Here is a 16,384-nt window from a genome sequence, read left to right on the forward strand (position 1 = left end):
ATTGACATGGTGCCAAAGGGCATTTAGCACCTTTGCTCTTAAGAACCCCCAGCAGTTTAATTACTATTGGAATTATGACTTAGGAAGAAAAACAACAGCCTATTTGTTGAGCAAACATTACAATAAGCTGAATGTTTTATTTCTCAATCAAGTTGTCTCTGTGCAGCTCTGTGCACTCACCTCCAGGGCAAAAGATAGGAGGGATAGGCCAAGCCCCTTTACCCTGTCATACAAATTATCTGGTCAAGTAGCACAGGAGCAAAGTGCTTGCTAATGACATAAAGTAACCGTCTACAATAAATGTCTGGAAAGTACCTAATGTGGGTTTTAGAGTAGACTTCAGGTAACTGCAGTGAAATAATGCACTTTGGAAAATCCTGTTCATGGCCAAATATATTCAGTACTACTTAATGAATAAAGCTCCCTTCCTGGTCCTCTGTATCTCAGATTTCTTTCCAGACTGTGGCCCAGTTCAACTGAGGGGCCAAATATACATCCTAACCTTCCCCTGTAACATCCACTTTGAAACGGGTAGGACATTTTCCTAGGATACGTGGTTTGACCTATCCTCTGACTGACCAGAACTCAGCACTAGACCTCCTACTTGTCAGCAGGACAGAAGGCTAGCACATAAGAGAGTTTGGCAATGTGGGTATTTTTAAAGGAATAAATCAACCCAGTTTGGTTCTTTCAAAACTGCTGTGAGGGACCCCTGGCTAGGAGAGGGATGCTGGGTTTGGAGAAAACAGCTAATTCTAGAGGCAGTCTGCGTACAGCCCTGTGGAAACTGTGTTTAACATTTCTGCACAGCTAACCACAGTTCCTCTGCTCCTCCATGCATGGGTTGTTGGGGGAGGTTATCCTCCAACACTGAGGAACATTGAGGCATTGAGTACCTTCTCCCTGCTCATAGTGTCTGAGGGCTTTGAATGGCAGGGGTGAAAATGTCAAATACCTCAGAGGAAAACACTGAAACATCTGGTCTGGTAAATGATGCATATTATTGCCTTCTTTGTAACATTATGAAGTATCAGCATTAAAGATCTGAAAATGTATTATATGCTGTATATCTTTCCAGGCAGCAAAAAGACAGCAAACTCAATGCAAAGGCTAGATTTGACTGCATATCTACAGGTCTCCAGCATTCTGAAATCCTGAAAGGATCACAGCGGTTCAGTGAGTCCAGGGTAGCGCTGGGTCATTATTTAAGCAGCCTCTAAAAATACACTTTGATGTTGTGCTTTCTGGAGGAGAAGGGAGGGGAAGATCTAAAGGGAAAAAGGAGGAAAATACTTGAAACAGGAGAGGAAGAGCACCAGAAGAAAGGGGAACAAGAAGGTGAGGCTGTGCGCACATTAAGAGACGTGTAAAGCAAAGGGAAGTCTGTGTGTGTGGGTGTAAATGTCGCCCCTGAGAGGACAACTCCACCGAGCATCCGTGTTTGGTAGCCCGGGCCGTCCTGGTGGTTCTCAGCCTGTGTGTGCACTGACTGTGTGTGGCCAGTCAGCATTTTCATGGTAACATCTGAATGCAGAGACAAAACATCTGTAAGCATTTTTTTAAGTATAGTTGCATAGTTTATTTTCAGCAGCCTAAGTGGTGTCCTAAAGACAGGACAGCCTGGAAAAAGGCTAATGAGGATGTAAAAATGGAACCTGGATACTACAAATAGGTCTGATCATCAAAAAAAAAAAAAAAAAAAAAAAACACCTCGGGGGAGTCCCACAGCAGAGGAACAGTCCAGCTCAAGGCACCACTTTTAAAATGTTTATTAAAATCTGCTGAATCTGCTGTATCATTGCTGGTATATCACTGTAACATGAGGAGTCAGATTCTGCTTTGGGAACTGCACAGACTTGAAATTCCAGAGCTGGTCATCAGAAAGTTCAACAAAACTACACTTGAGCTCTAAGAGGTTTAGGGTAAGTCACAAAAGCTATCAAGGTGTAACACAGATTAACTTTACCTCTCTAACCTATTGCAGCAAGCCATAGGCCCACAGAAGAAGAAATATCTTCAACTCCAAACATGCACACTCACAAATGTGGGCTTAGAAATCCTCACACAAACAAATTCTGTAGTTCATTTGACTTCTCCTAGTCAGAGCTGCTGCAAGATGGAAGCATTTCTTCTTTGCTGTTTAGTGTCAAGGTTCAAGCAGCATAGAGATTCTGTGGGATCCCTTTCACACCCAGGCCTGTTATCTGTTTAAAAAAAATTAAAAATTAAAAGATAAGAGAAAGAAAACAGATAAATCTCCAACTGCATATAATGAAAACATTCAAACATTGTAGAACAAGTATCATAGCAACAGACTCCTATGTGGAGAGTCCCCTGCTTCAAGAGGAGCCCAGAAAGAGTCATTACTTGGAGTTCTTTCAAACTCATTAAAATCACTAAGATTATCTTGCACCACTAAATAATTTTGCTAATTTAAATGTTATCTGTGGCCCTTACATGTAGTCCTTATCTTCAAAATGACTCATAGTAATTTTTAACATGCTTTGTCTATGCAAGACAAATGTGAATTTGGAAAATACCAATTCCCTTGTGGGACTGGAGAACTCAAGAACAAAACCAAAAAAGACAACACTCATTTAATCCTCCTGTGGGCTTCTAAACTATACTGCTTGAGCAATATATCAGGTCTCAGCCATGAGAAATCTGCTCTAAGCACAGCTTTCAACTGGAGTGTCCCAGATCCTAGAATAGATCTCCATCCCTCCTGTAACATCTTCATCCTGTTGCCAAACAGATAAAAGAGTTTGGTTTGGGTTGATGGCAATTGCTGAGTAAGAACGGCATTTTATGTGATGTGCTTTTTGCTAATGGAGTGGAAAAAAGAATGAAGAGAGAAACAAGTTTCAGATTCAATAGCCCTGGACAAAAATGTTTCTCAAAAAGTAGCAGTCATTTTTAACAGACCAAAAAAAATCCCAGAAGTTTTCAGATTGAGATGCAAAATTTTGCCCTGGTGAATTTAAGCATTTAATCTTTACAGGAGAAATATGTTCTGTAAACCTTTAGATTTCCTGGCACAATTAAAAACTGAGAAGTAAGAGAATGAAATTTCCAAAAGTGATGGAAGTATATTAAGAGATAAAAGCAATTCCTTACAGTATATTACAGAATATGCTATCTGTATGGCAGATCCATACCCACTGACTGCCTTCAGATCCTGACCAGCCAAGCTGGCCAACCCAGCTAACAACACTATTACTTGTATTTCTCCAAATCTTCCTTCCAAGTGCATGAGCAGCTCTGCAAAAGCAGCTGTGCCTGGCTGGGGGACAAGCAACGCACCTGGAGCAGTTCATGAGGCGAATGGGATGAGCAAGGGCAGCCAGGGCCACCTCACTCTCAGAACATGAGACTTGGCAGGTCTGATGTACAGGAGGAAAGAAAAAAATCTGCTCACCTTGAAAATCTCTCCTGCGTGAGGTTCCTTGGCTAAGGTGGCCTCGTCCAGTCCATCATATGCAGAAGTCACATACATTTCTGAGTAGTCTTTTCCACCGAAGCAGCAAGAGGTGATCCTCGGAGTAGGCAGCCTCACAGTTTGGATTCTTTTTCCTAGGAAAAATGTGCAAGTGTTTTCTAATGTTCATTTTCTAGGAAGCATGTAATTATGAATGTACTATTAGTGCACATGGCACAGATGTGACATTTACTCAGAAGGCACCTCACCTTCAGACAGACCATATCCTGAAGGACAGTTTGTGGGGAAATCAAATTATTTCATCTAACTCATCCCTAACTATTTTTCAGCCACTCCCCTGCATCTGCGAAGCTTCATTTCCTTTTCTCCAAATGAAGCAGTACAGTGTGTGAGGCCAAGAGGGCAGGGACACCTGACCTGGGATGGATGTTTTTCCTTAAAGCATTTCCCAGTTAAACATTTCAACACTGAGAAAATTTATATGCAGTATTTTTGGTGTGGGTTTTTTGGTAGTGGTATTATTAAGAAGAGTGTGCAGTTCATCAGCAAACAGTGGAAGCAGGGGTACCTGACACTGGGAGGCAGCCCAGGGAGCTGCACTCTTTACATGACCAGAGCCTGAACCAGCAACGGTCTTGGCAACCCATGGGGCAGAAGTGGGCAACAAATTTCGCCTTCTTATATCACTTTCAAACTGTTCTTCCTGCTGCCATTCCCCTCAGGTTTGTATGCACAAACTGGTGGAGGTCTCACCTGTCTCTGGGTCTATGCGAATGACTCTGCCGCCGTCAATACAGGCCACCCAGAGCTTCCCTTCCGCATCTATGCACATCCCGTCTGGCATTTGCTCCTCCTTTTCCAAATGGTACAAAAGTTTGGGGCAGGCTGCAGGAAGAGTTACAAAGCTGATGTTATGTGGGCTGCTACCCATTCTGTATCAGTTCCCAGTCTAACATCTTCCATGCTCTTGCAAACATCTACATTCATTTTCTGGGAGAAAGACATGCTGCAAAATGTACATAACATACGTATTTTAAATGTGTTAAAAGCCTGATTCAGCCTGGCTGAGACAAGTCCCCAGCACTGCCATTTGTGTCTGGGATTGTACCGAATTAGTGCTCCTGTTATTCTACCAAGAGAAGAGAACAAAATGCCCCCATCTCTCTTGTTAACCCACCTGCTGCCTGCCATAACACAACTGCTGCAAGTGCAGTAACTTTTCCTGGACTTTCATTGGTCATGGCAGCCTGTATATGTCACATAAATAATCACCTGGGTTTAAACATCGGTGATAAGCAATCTCTCCCAGCTAAAGATCAAAAACTTTACTTTTTAATGGCCATCCAAGCTACCAGTTTTGATTAAGCCTGGACACCAACTGCTCATGGTCTAGGACACAGTGCAGATGTGTTGGTGGGCACGTATGGTCCATGGAGCAGGGTCCACGGGCCGTGGACCACCTGCTCTGACCCACCCAGCACCTTCTGGCCATTACACTACCCAAGGAAGAGACAGTTGTGAGCATAAAGCCAAGCCTAGGAAGCTCAAACATATTACTTTTTTATATTTTCAGGGGAAAAAGTTGCATTATATCATCTTTAGAAACCTCATATCCTAAAATCTGTAGAAATAGATGTTCTCAACAAAATGAAATCTGAGTGAATGTAATTAATTTGTGCGATTTTTATCTGTGATTACCCAAAGCTTGCACTCTTTAAAGTACAAAGGCAGTTGAGCCATTTAAATTCCTGTGAAGCATATAAGGCTGATACAGCATGAAAATATTTCAAAAAGTTTTGAAATGAGATTATATCCATTTTGCTTACACTTAAATTTTCTTTCTTGCAGATATAATAAAAAATGTTTATCCATAAAATGAATTTAAGTTAGATTTTAAAACATCTCAATTTCAGAAACTTGGTTGGGAAACCTACATCATAATGACAGCTTGATCCTTCAAATACCTTTCTGTGATACATACACAAGCACGTTCTCCACTTGTATTTATGGAGCTAGTACAATCAAAGTAACTCCAGTAGATGGCACTCAAGAATAAATAGCATCCTAAAAGCTCTTTCTCATTCTGCAGTGTAAATGGCTTCTTCCCTGCAACTCCTTGAATAGGTCTGAGCCATCTCTCTAGATGTAAGTAAGCTGAAAGACTGTCAAGTTTGTTCACCAAATACACCTGGTGAGTAACTAAATTGAGAAATATCACAATCAGCCTGCTGACAAGCTGTAACCAGAAAATATGAGATCTGTCAAATAAATCACTGCATCTCACAGGCCCAGGTCCTGCTGCAGGCAGAGCAGTAGCACTACTTGTCACCGAATTTAAAAGCACGAGTACCGATCTTTCCAGTGTGCATGTCATAGCTGAAGGCATGGACAGCATATGACAGGCTGTCGATGTGAAAGAAGGTCCTGTGGTCCAGGGACCAGTCCAGACCATTGGAGATGTCCAACTGGTCTAACTGTTTTATTACTGAATGGTCAGGGAAGAGGGTATAAAGAGCTCCTTGCCGCCTCGCTCGGACCCCTGGTGCCGTCTCTTCAGCCATCGTACCTGAAATGGAAGTGGGAGCACTGGTTAGAAAGTAGAAGCTTGCTCCTCATGTTGGATCAAAAACCTTCTCTAAGTGTTACCAAGAGGTCCTAAGGAGAATCACAGGATTGTGGGTTTTTTTCTTTTCTTCCTAAAAAGAAGAGATTTTTAGGAAAAATTCTTTGCTGTGAGTGTGGTGAGGCACAGGAACAGGTTGCCCAGAGAGGTTGTGGATGTCCCATGCTTGGAAGTGTTCAAGGCCAGGTTGGATGGGGCTTTGAGCAACCTGGTCCAGTGAAAGGTGTCTCTGCCCATGGCAGGGGGGTTGGAACCAGATCATATTTAAGGTCCCTTTCAACCCAAACCATTCTATGATTCTACAATTCTACAATTCTATGATGAAAGGGACTAATAGGTCCTGTCAGATTGATGCGAAAGAGGAAAAGGAGCAGATCAGGAGCAGCTGCCTCCCAGAGAGCTGATCCTGGCCAATGAAAGGATGTCTCTGCATTGCCACGAGGTTTAAGTCATAGACATCAAAGACCCAAAGGACCACCAGGACATGCCAGGGGGTTGAGGTTTTGCTTACAGCGAAAGCCAAGATGCAGGCAGGCATCATATGCTGGTTTTGTTGTTGGTCTTTGTAGGCTACTTTCATGATTTAAATGGGCCATGGCTTTAAAATACAGGTGCACACCATGTGCCTGAGAGCGTTGTCCAAACTGTTCTTGAACTCTGTCAGGCTTGGTGCCATTACTGTTCCAGGGCCTGACTATCCTGCGGGTGAAGACCTTTTACATAATACACAACCTAAACCTCCTTCCTTCTTGCCTTCAGGAGGCTGAGGATCTCCCTTGTTTTCCACAGGCTAACCAAGAGAGGCTGCATGTAAAAGGTGCAAGCTGCAGTTCATATTCTGCTCTAGAAACTGCGTCCTTCTCTACATCTCCAGAAAAATTCCCACCTCTATGAGCCCCTCACTGGCTTTTCATCTTCCATGGAGGCAGTTGTTTGAAAAACACCATCCACCAAGTAGGAGAGCCTTCCTGTCAGATGGCCCTTGTCAACAGCATCTGTCCTCATCTAGGTCAGAGGATGTGAAGTCTCCTGTCCTCCTCCACTGGGCAATAAGCAAGCAGAGCGTTCACAAGACAGAGAATAAAATGCCTTATATAAAATACACTGTAATTAGTTTCCCTTTGCTCCGGGGGAAATTTCTGCCAGGAACTTACCAGCAAAAAACCTCCCCTTTGGATCCACTTTCCCATCATTGAACCTGTTGTTGGGTTTATCTTGCTCGAGCTCGAGGATGGTGGTGACTGCCTGGGTGTCCCAGTCCAGGAAGGCAAACCTGGTCCCCAGGGCGATGACATAGCCCCCACACTGCCGCAGTGCCACTGAGCCGACACGGGCATCTGTGGGTGAGAGAGAGCTGAAGATGAAGGGGAGCTCTGGGGTCATCACTCAGCCCTCACAGAGGGCATCTGGGCTTGACTGGGACATCCCTGACAGGGAAAGGCTGAGCTGATGCCAAGATCCTTCTTCCCTGGGATTGTTAGCACATCTCTCTGGCTCTGTGTTCCATGGACTTTTCCATCTGCTAGAACAGCACAGCCATTAGTGCTATACCTTTTCCTCTGCAGGTCCCAAATGAAAAGTGCATTCCCATTTAGGCTTGTTGGGGCAACATGTGCATGGTCCTCTCTGCTCAGCTGGCTTAGGCCACACTGTGCTCAGCACCACATTATGGGAAAACAAGGTGTGTGGTCCCATGGAAAGTAAGAGAGACCACCAACCTGCAGGACTCCTACCAGGAGGGAGGGATGGGAGAGACAGAGAAGACTCCCAGGATGAAGCAGTGAGTACAGACTCTTACCCACAGACACACTCTGCACCTCATTGGTGACTGGGCTCCAGCGGCAAACTTTCTGCGAGTTGATGTCTACATAGACAAGTGCATTCTCCCTTTCTTCCCAGACTGGGCACTCTCCCATCCGGTTCTTCTCCTTCACAACAGACTCGATTTTGATGGAGGAAGACATGATCTGAGGAGAAGTTAATAATGGATGTAATTAGAAGCCCTGGTGTGGATTTTTTTATGGCTACAATGTTTAAAAGCAGAGTTTGTAAATGGCAAAGCACTCCAAATCTCACATGACAGAGTAATTTAGGAGGTTCCTATGACATTTCCATGTTCTCATGGCTACAATGAGCTCAAGGCACCAAAGCTTCTCCTTAGCAAAACTTTCCTAAACCACAGCTGCTGATGAGGCACCTGGTTCCAGGCACAGGAGTGCTGGGGTTATGGCCCTGAGCTGGAACCGAGCTGTTGTCTGGGGATCAGTGATCCTAAGGGTCCCCCAGACCACAGGGAGGGATCAGTAGGCAGCAGCACCAATCAGTCAGAAATCTTTTTGTGGAAAAACAAGGCTCTGACCTATCACCACAGGTGCATTGACTTCCTCTATAGGAAGATGCTTATGCACCCACAGCACCGACTACTTGCCACAGAGGCCGCTGCACAAGTACAAATTCCCACACCGAGTCAGTGAGAATATGCAAACACTGAGGAAAGCTCCTGCCTTTGAAATTCTACTGCTTTGTTTTCCCTCCAAGCATTTCCTCTTCATCAGCCCCCTCACTGCCCCAGCTTCATCTCCAACCCCTGCTGCACACTCCAAATTTTGCCCAATGCCAGGCTGTGGGATGCAATTGCCCCAGTTGTTGCTTGGGGGGCCAAGTGAAGCTCCCATTCCATATGCCTGCTTCTGCCAGGAGTTGTTCATACCCTGGCTACCCCATCCCCATTGCAGCAGGGTACTCACAGGGACATCAGTCAATCAGCCACAACTGACTGACACCCACATAGGGTGCACAATCCATCAGGTTTGTGTCCAGAGCCCACTGATGTCCTCCAAAACATGGATCCTGGGCCTGCCCTGACCTTGCTGAGGGGTGGGATGTGAACAATAATCTCCGTCATTCAGCTCTTACAAAAGAAAGAGGCCCACTCACTGCCTCAGTCACCCCTAATAGAGCCGCCTCCACTGCTGCACCCACTGGCCTCAGCACATTTTTTCCACAGATTGGAAGATAATTCTTGGGAGGCAGCCAATCCCTGACATAACATCAATCCTAGGGATTACTGTCTTCAAGTGGGTATTGTTTCCTAGTAGGTGAGCTGTCGATAAGGTTTCCAGATAATTAATTAGCATTAATGCACTTCAAAGTATGTGGTAAGAGCCAGTCGATCACTGTGAGTGGAAACGCCAGGGCTGAGGGACATGGGATCTTTCCTGCAGTGAGTCATAGTGCCAAGGTAAGATTCATACCACCCAGCTATCGAATAGATCCTTCTCCCTTCCAAAAAACACTGGCCACAAGAGGATGGGCAGCAAGCTGCTCCACACAGACAAACAGCATCAGTCTAAAGTATAAATGAGGATACACAGCAAGATGCCAAGTTTTAACCTCCAAAAACCTATTAAACAATGCTTGAGCTGAAGGAGTGAGTTTCTCTTAGGTTAAAGCTTTGTGTCATGTGGCTGCCATATGTGGGACCCGAGGCTTGGAGACACAATGCTGACTTTATTGTATCATGGTCTGGAAAGCACAGAGCTGTTCTCATCCCTGTGGGAAAACAAGAGTTCGGCAGCAGCTCGGCAGCAGTGAGGTCCCTGCAGAGGCAGAAAGACTCCAGAGGCAGAAAGCCTCCAGATCTGCAGTAGCCAGTGCATATTTGTCTTGCCATCTGCTTCTTGACCCAACCGAGCCTTATTAAACCTTTCTTTTCCATTTCATTTACACCCCCCTTGTCCAGCTTGGCCCACACCAAAACAGGGGCCTGGCAGATAAGCCACGGTGAAATACCGATTCACAGACACACCCCACATGCCATATGAGGAGTACACAATCACACTACTGCCAGCTGTTTTGCAAGGCACAGGCAGGGGAGAAACCATCCTGCCTGCATCAGCTGCCTGCTTCCCCTCTCCTGTCCCCCCAGGGATGCTGCAGAGACCTGCCCTGTCCCGTGGACCCTCAGTGCATATCTGCCTTCCCTGACTGCACATTCAGCCTCAGCATCCATCCCCTCTGCCAAAGAAATAACTCCTGTGTATCACTCCAGCTGTGGAAGTTTTCATACTGATGAATATTTTGGCTCAAATCATCATCACCCCTCCCTGTTTTTAAGAAGAGGGCAATTAGAAGAGAATGTCTGTGTTTTGCTAGCTGAGGTTTCACTAATCTTTACAAGCAGCTGAAAATGGAGGCTTTTAACAGGAAGGACCATCCAACCCTAAGTGGCAGCACTACCCTCCAAAAGAGTCCACACAAGCTGGGAGGGACTCAGCCCTCGTCCTGTCCAGACCATGTCCCCACTCTGCTCAATGAGCCACCTCCTGCCATGCCCTCCCTGCTGACACCCCGTGGAACTATGCAGCAGTAGCGTTTCACCAAATACAGTATCTCAGAGAGAAAAATGAGGAAATGACCCCAAAAAAACCTCGTTCAAAATACCCCAGCATAATCAGTCCCCAGCCATCCTGCCACCTGGAACCTTTATCCGTGGCACCTCGTACCCTGCTTGGTACAGCACTGACCCATCAGAGATGGGTGTGCAAGGAAAGACAAGAGAAATTCCAAGCAAAAATCACCAAATCCTTTTGTAGTCTCCCAAAACGAAATCCCTGGAAAAAAAACATCATCACATTCACCCTGCCTATATCCTCTTTCAAACTTTTGTTGGCTTTGCAGCCTCCTGGACTCATGCCTAAACCCCTTATGGAGACTACGGGATGGACAGGTGTCACTGAAACATTTTCCAAGTTAAACTGTTTAACTGGTAAAAGTTACCAGAATTTGGAGACCATAAGAAAAAATTCCTGTTAGGAATAAAAAACTAATGTAAAAACATCCTGTCTGCTCTGGAAACTAAACCCTCTCTCTGGTAGCTGTTTGAAAACAGCCTTTGTAGACCTCAGTCCACATCCCTTTTCAAATGATCTGGACAAAAGTTGATCATTTCAGTACCCCTAAAAAGATACAGGTAAAATACAAATGAATGACTGGCCTTAAAAGTTTTTTTGCTGTTTCCCTCCCTCTCTCCCTCCCATGCAAACACACATCATTTCATTTTTGATGTCAAGCTGAACCTTTGAATAAGCAGGCAGACAGCTAAAACTTTTAATGTACAGTCAGGAAACCATCTGCATAAACCAACTTTAAGAACCCTTTTCCCCTCAGTCAAACAGCTGAATATTTTTACCAAGCTGGAGGACACCTATGCGAAACTCTGCAGTTCATCACATCAACGCACCTGCTGAGGAAAATATTGCAAGACCTGGGTTGGTGACTCTTTTCCAGCACTGGTCCTATGAAACTGGCTGCTGTTTTCAGCGACGGTTAAAAATGTGCACCAGTTGATGTTATCTGCATGGAGCAGGTAACCTTTTACATTTTGTATTCAGTCAGCAGTCACATGAATGATGAGGTAGGGACCAAAGCCTTTCTGAATAGTCTGGTTTGCAGTGCCAGCAGCAGGACATGGGATAGAGAAAAATCCTTGCTCAGTATTTTGCTCATGTCAGGAGAGAGCGAGAGGGAAACTGAGGCGTTACACCATTCGGTCGCCCCAAGGGTTAGCCCAGTCTTCCCAAATATGGGGTGTCAAAAAGGGAAGGTTAATGAAAGAGGCAGGGTAGGGTTCTGTAGTACTCTGATAAGGAAAAAAATATTGTTGTGATTAAGGCTTATTATCATCATTAAGACTTGGCTCCTACTCCCAGCTGTGCCACAACCTTCTTGTGTGTGAAGTCACAAGGCTCCTCACCTCAAGCATGCAAAGCCTGATCCCACTTTGGCAAAGAGCTCCAAGCTGCTGCCTGTAGCACACACAGGGAAGGACTTTTGCCAGGAAGTCTCAGCAATTGCCATGGATGCTGCAGGATGGCGATGTCTTGCCTGGCTTTTATTTTCTCCTTTCTTTGGCATTTGCCTTCTTTTTGTTGTCTGTGGGAGGCAAAGTGGAAGATGCCAAGTGCTTCTCCCACCCAGCCCTGCTCAGCAGAGGTAGGAGATGGCAGGGCCAGAAAGGTGGGGACAAGGCAGGCTTGCCATGGGGACAGAGTCCAAGCCAGGCAGTGAGCCAGAGCAATCACCAGAGTTTTGGTGACAGGGCCACACTCAGTGAGGGCAGAAGCCACTTGGGAAGAATCAGCCCCAATCCAGCATGCAGGAACAATGCATTTCTTTACTCATGAAAGATTTTGATGAACTTTTTAATTTGATGTTCAAATGATTCACAGGATGAACATGTTTCCCTGATAAGCAAGTAGACAGGATAGACGTATTATCCTATCATAGTCGCCATCAATCCGCATTCAGAGATTAAAAAATTACAGTCCTAAGACAGAGACAAATTCAAACATTTCTAGGGAAAAAGCCAGTAATATTTCCAAGTCAAACTCCTTCTAAAATCACTGTATTACAAGCAAAGTGATTCTGGGTGCCTTGAGGAACCTTCTCAGACTTCCTTGGCCTCCAGTGGCTCCATCCCATCTGAGCACAAACACCCAGTCTCTGCTTGCTCTCAGAGAAATTATCACATTACTCTCTGCTTTCCTTCTTTTAACCTAGATGATAACTTTGAAGGGACATTCAAGTAGAACAATATGCTTTTTTTTTTTTTTTCACAGCATTTTCAGCTGGAAGACATACTCAAAAAGAAAATTCTGGGTTATGATAATTTTCACTGAAAACTAATTTTCAATTGAAAAGAAAAATGAGTGAAATATGTAAGTTATCCTTTTTTCTGCAAAATATTTCCCAAAGCATTTTCTCTAAATGGATTTTGGAGGAGAAAACCACATTTTACAGACAGCTCTTCTCTTCTGGTGACTTGATTGACTTCCTCACCACAGGCTGCAGCAAAGTAAAACCAAGCCAGGCAGAGGGACAAAGAATTCACCTTGCCGCAACTGGAAACACCAAACATACATCTTTCTGGGTGAGCAGCTTGGATGCTGGATCACCAGCGGCATAGGAAGGACAGCAGCTGGGAAAATTATACCAGAACACGTCTCTCTAATTTATTCAGGTGGCTGCAAATGCTCTGAGGATGCCCCTGCCACATTTGGTACCATCTCTTATTCCTACCCTGACCACTTCTAGGCTACCAACACAAGTATCACATCTTCCACCCTGCCATTTCAACATCCCCCATGTCTGCCTTTCCAGAAGTCGGTCACTTTAGGAAGAGACCGACTTTAGGAGGTTTTGTGGGTGTTGTTGAATGGTGCAACTCTGCAGTAGCAGGTGCATGTATTTGCTAGCCAGGCAGCTATTCTTTTAATTGTTTCCACAACATAAAGAGCCTGGCCTTGCCATGCACTTTGTTTGTTTCTAATGTTGCTGGGTTGCAAAGCAGAAGTTTCTGGTGAAGTTGGCCAAAGGCAGCCACGCACCCCTGTACCTCTGGTTGACACCCAACCATCCTGTCTCCTTCTGGTGTGGCTTCCTCTCTCCTTTCCCATTGCTTTGGTATCCTCTGATGCAACTCTTACCAATTCTTTTTATAGTCCCTAGTTTTTATCAACATAGAGTAGTCAGGAGAGTATCAAGGCATTATTGCACGATATAATGTTGTATTTAAATAATTGTACTTGTCTTCTGTTCCCCACAGGCATGTGCTCAGACAATAGCTGGGAATTTGCCCCTGTGGCTTTGCAAATATTTAGTAAATCCATCGCTTCACTTTTTCCCCCACAAGTCCCCAAAATATACTTGCGTTACTTATTCCCCTTGAGGCTCCATCCCGTCATTCATTGCGCTAGAAATTCAACTTTGCCTGTTATTTGGTTGTCCTGATTTCTTCAAGTTTTTATGCACCTCTGCCACTGTCTCCGTCTTGGAGATGACAACAGGCATGGTTAGAGTTAACGAAGACACAGGTATTAAAAACCCCGGGCAGATACAGGCATAGCTACTCACCCCAGCGATATCACACTCGACAGTGTTGTCCAAAAGTGAAGCCAAAAGGCTTATCTTTTCGGGTTTCGCCCTTTTGTAGGAAGGGCCTGGTCCCTCCCCTGTGCTCGAGATGGGAAGAACTGGAGCTCCCCAAGCAGTCAGTGCCGCCTGCTTTTATTTCAGCAGAGCTATTTTGCCAGCAAAGGATTACAAGAGCTTTCTCCAGCTTGGTTTGGAATAACTACGCTTCACCTATGACTATAGATTTTGGTCATGAGGGTGAAGAAACCCTTCAGGGCACAGCAGCTGCTCCTCCTGATACAGCCTTTCCTGTCACTGGGTTCTTGCTCAACCCTAATTGAAATCAGTGCTGGTCTTTGATCAAAGAGGTGAGCGCCATTAATAAGCGAGGGATTAAACAAAAGTCAGGAAGCCTTCCTAATTGAGGGAACCGGCAACGGCTCAGCTCCAGTTTGCCAGATCCAGTGCTCTGTCATGGGACTCGAGTCAAAATATGCCGGCAGCACCAGTTTGGGCTCCTCGGGGCTGGGGCGCGGGAAGCAGCTACAGCCTCTGCACTGGAGGCTGCGCAGAGACGCGCTCCCAGGGCATTTCGGCAACATTAAAAATGCAACTCTCCTGGCAGACTTGGCTCTTCCTGCTCATGTGAAGCCCATGAAACCTGTGTAGCAAAGCCGAGCAGATGCTTTTACAGAAGGGGGAGGTGGCATTCATTTGTAAAATGTCTGCAGCAGCTTATTTTACCTGCCTCTGCTCCCACACTCACAAGCACAAAGAAATACATTATTCAGACCTTTGCCCAGTGCCACCCATGCACAGCATGGAGGAAGAGGGGCTCCAGCAGCCATGTCCTCCCTGCGTCTCATGGGTGCCTCCTGGCCAGCTGTGATAAACTAATCTCTGACCTGATTTTTCATGCCTGTACAAGCTATTGCTCTTACTTTTCTAATGCAGCAAGATAAAAAAGATCAGTTTGGTATTTTGTGTTGTGCTGGCAATCACCCTACTGCCATTGTGGTGGTATGAGGGTGAGGACAGTACAAAACCTCAACAGTGATGGCAGAGGGAGCTTATCTGTGTTTACGCCCACTTATTTTCTGCTGCATCTCTGGATCTCCATTAGCAATCAACCACAGCAGCCCAACAGCACGGTTCCTGAGCTGCGGGTATCACCAGATTTGTGACTTTAGTGAGATCAGAGCCCTGAACTTGCCACATTCATCATCTACCTCAACTCAAGCTTTCTCAATACTGTGTTTGAGATTGCCTTGTAGCACAAAGTAAATGAAGGATATAGACGTTCCACAAAGAACAAGGCCCAGCTTCCTTCACTGCCTCATGCTCATCCACACTGAAGTGGGGCTGCTTAAATCTCCTTTTTTTTCCAGCTGCCAAGACAGACCCCTGCATGATTAAAAGAGGGGAAACAGTAACTTGCACACAATAATCTTTGAACCCTAGGATCAAAGCAGCACCGAGGCCTCAGTGGGCAGCTGAGTCACCCACTGCGCACTCGAGTGCACGGCTGACACAAGATGATCCATCAGAAACTAACTCCACAGGCCTGCAAAGATGGCAAACCATTACGTGCTGATTCTTGGAGCTACCTGGAGAGAAAATGCACTGCCACAGGCTCGCTTGGCAGTCACTTGGTGGGTTACCCTCACACAGCAGGGTGGGAACAGACAGCTGTTCCACCTGCAGATGGAGGTACACTAACATGGGAACATGTAACATTCCAAGAGCAAAAATCCGCAGTTTAAAATCCAACTGAGATACATCACAGTTGTTGCAGCACATACAGGCATAAAGTTACCAGACCTCTCACTGGACTGCAAAATGCAATCCAGGGAGTAAGTTTTTCATTTACAACAGGTAGTGTGAAGAAATCACAATGGAACTTCCCTTTCCTCCACATTTGTAAAAGCAGTGTCTATTTGGGCATGTGGGCTGCCTTGCCTCTCTGTCCTCTGGGAGAGGTTGGTTCAGGAGAAGGTATGTGCAGGTGGTGCTTTATGTACAAATGGTCAAGAATGCCTGATGTTTTCCTGTCATCATGGATGTCCCCAGAACAGGGGATCTTCAAATGATGGAAAAAGATACAGTTCTTGATTCCAAAAATCTGTGTTTATATTCAACAAAATGAGCAACATGGTAGCATGCACGGGGGAGAGAGGGTGATCAGCTCCAGCCAGAGTTAATTTAAGCACAGCCACAGCCGAGACCTGTTAGAAGGAAGCTGCAGGTGCACAGTGAGAGGTATTAATGTTTCAGTTGTTGAGAACATCATAGGACAAACGAAGTTACAGTTAAAACAGTGGTAAGACCACCAAATGGCGTTTTATGAGGAACTTCAAAAATATGTAAAAGAGACAGTACAAGCAGTTTAATCAGTAAAACAATATAAC

The 16,384-nt window shown here is 45.2% G+C and overlaps 1 protein-coding gene across 3 annotated transcripts; it reads right to left on the minus strand.

The window, feature by feature from the left end:
• Positions 1–1,745: 1,745 nt before the first annotated feature.
• Positions 1,746–16,309, minus strand: LOC104686023 (regucalcin-like). 3 transcript variants are annotated; one of them, XM_019282826.3, is made up of 7 exons: positions 13,977–16,309; positions 7,861–8,029; positions 7,217–7,399; positions 5,790–6,005; positions 4,193–4,324; positions 3,419–3,573; positions 1,746–2,204 (listed from the first exon to the last, which is right to left on the minus strand). In XM_019282826.3, the coding sequence occupies exons 2-7, from the start codon at positions 8,024–8,026 to the stop codon at positions 2,154–2,156; spliced, it is 903 nt and encodes a 300-aa protein (XP_019138371.1). In that variant the 5' UTR covers positions 8,027–8,029; positions 13,977–16,309; the 3' UTR covers positions 1,746–2,153. The 3 variants fall into 3 exon arrangements, with proteins under 3 accessions (XP_019138371.1, XP_019138372.1, XP_019138373.1); XM_019282827.3 differs by lacking the exon at positions 13,977–16,309 and adding an exon at positions 11,305–12,675; XM_019282828.3 differs by lacking the exon at positions 13,977–16,309 and adding an exon at positions 8,810–11,038.
• Positions 16,310–16,384: the final 75 nt, after the last annotated feature.

Source organism: Corvus cornix, chromosome 1 (assembly GCF_000738735.6).
Source record: "Corvus cornix cornix isolate S_Up_H32 chromosome 1, ASM73873v5, whole genome shotgun sequence".
Classification (NCBI taxonomy): domain Eukaryota; kingdom Metazoa; phylum Chordata; class Aves; order Passeriformes; family Corvidae; genus Corvus; species Corvus cornix.

What these genes read in the sequence shown, in the direction of transcription:
- LOC104686023 (XM_019282826.3), bottom strand. Translation starts at nt 8,026, where the DNA reads ATGTCTTCCTCCATCAAAATCGAGTCTGTTGTGAAGGAGAAGAACCGG. An exon ending in TCGCATAGACCCAGAGACAG is followed by an intron (nt 3,574 to 4,192) that starts GTGAGACCTCCA and finishes CATTTTTCCTAG; the next exon opens with GAAAAAGAATCCAAACTGTG. An exon ending in ACGCAGGAGAGATTTTCAAG is followed by an intron (nt 2,205 to 3,418) that starts GTGAGCAGATTT and finishes TTTTTTAAACAG; the next exon opens with ATAACAGGCCTGGGTGTGAA.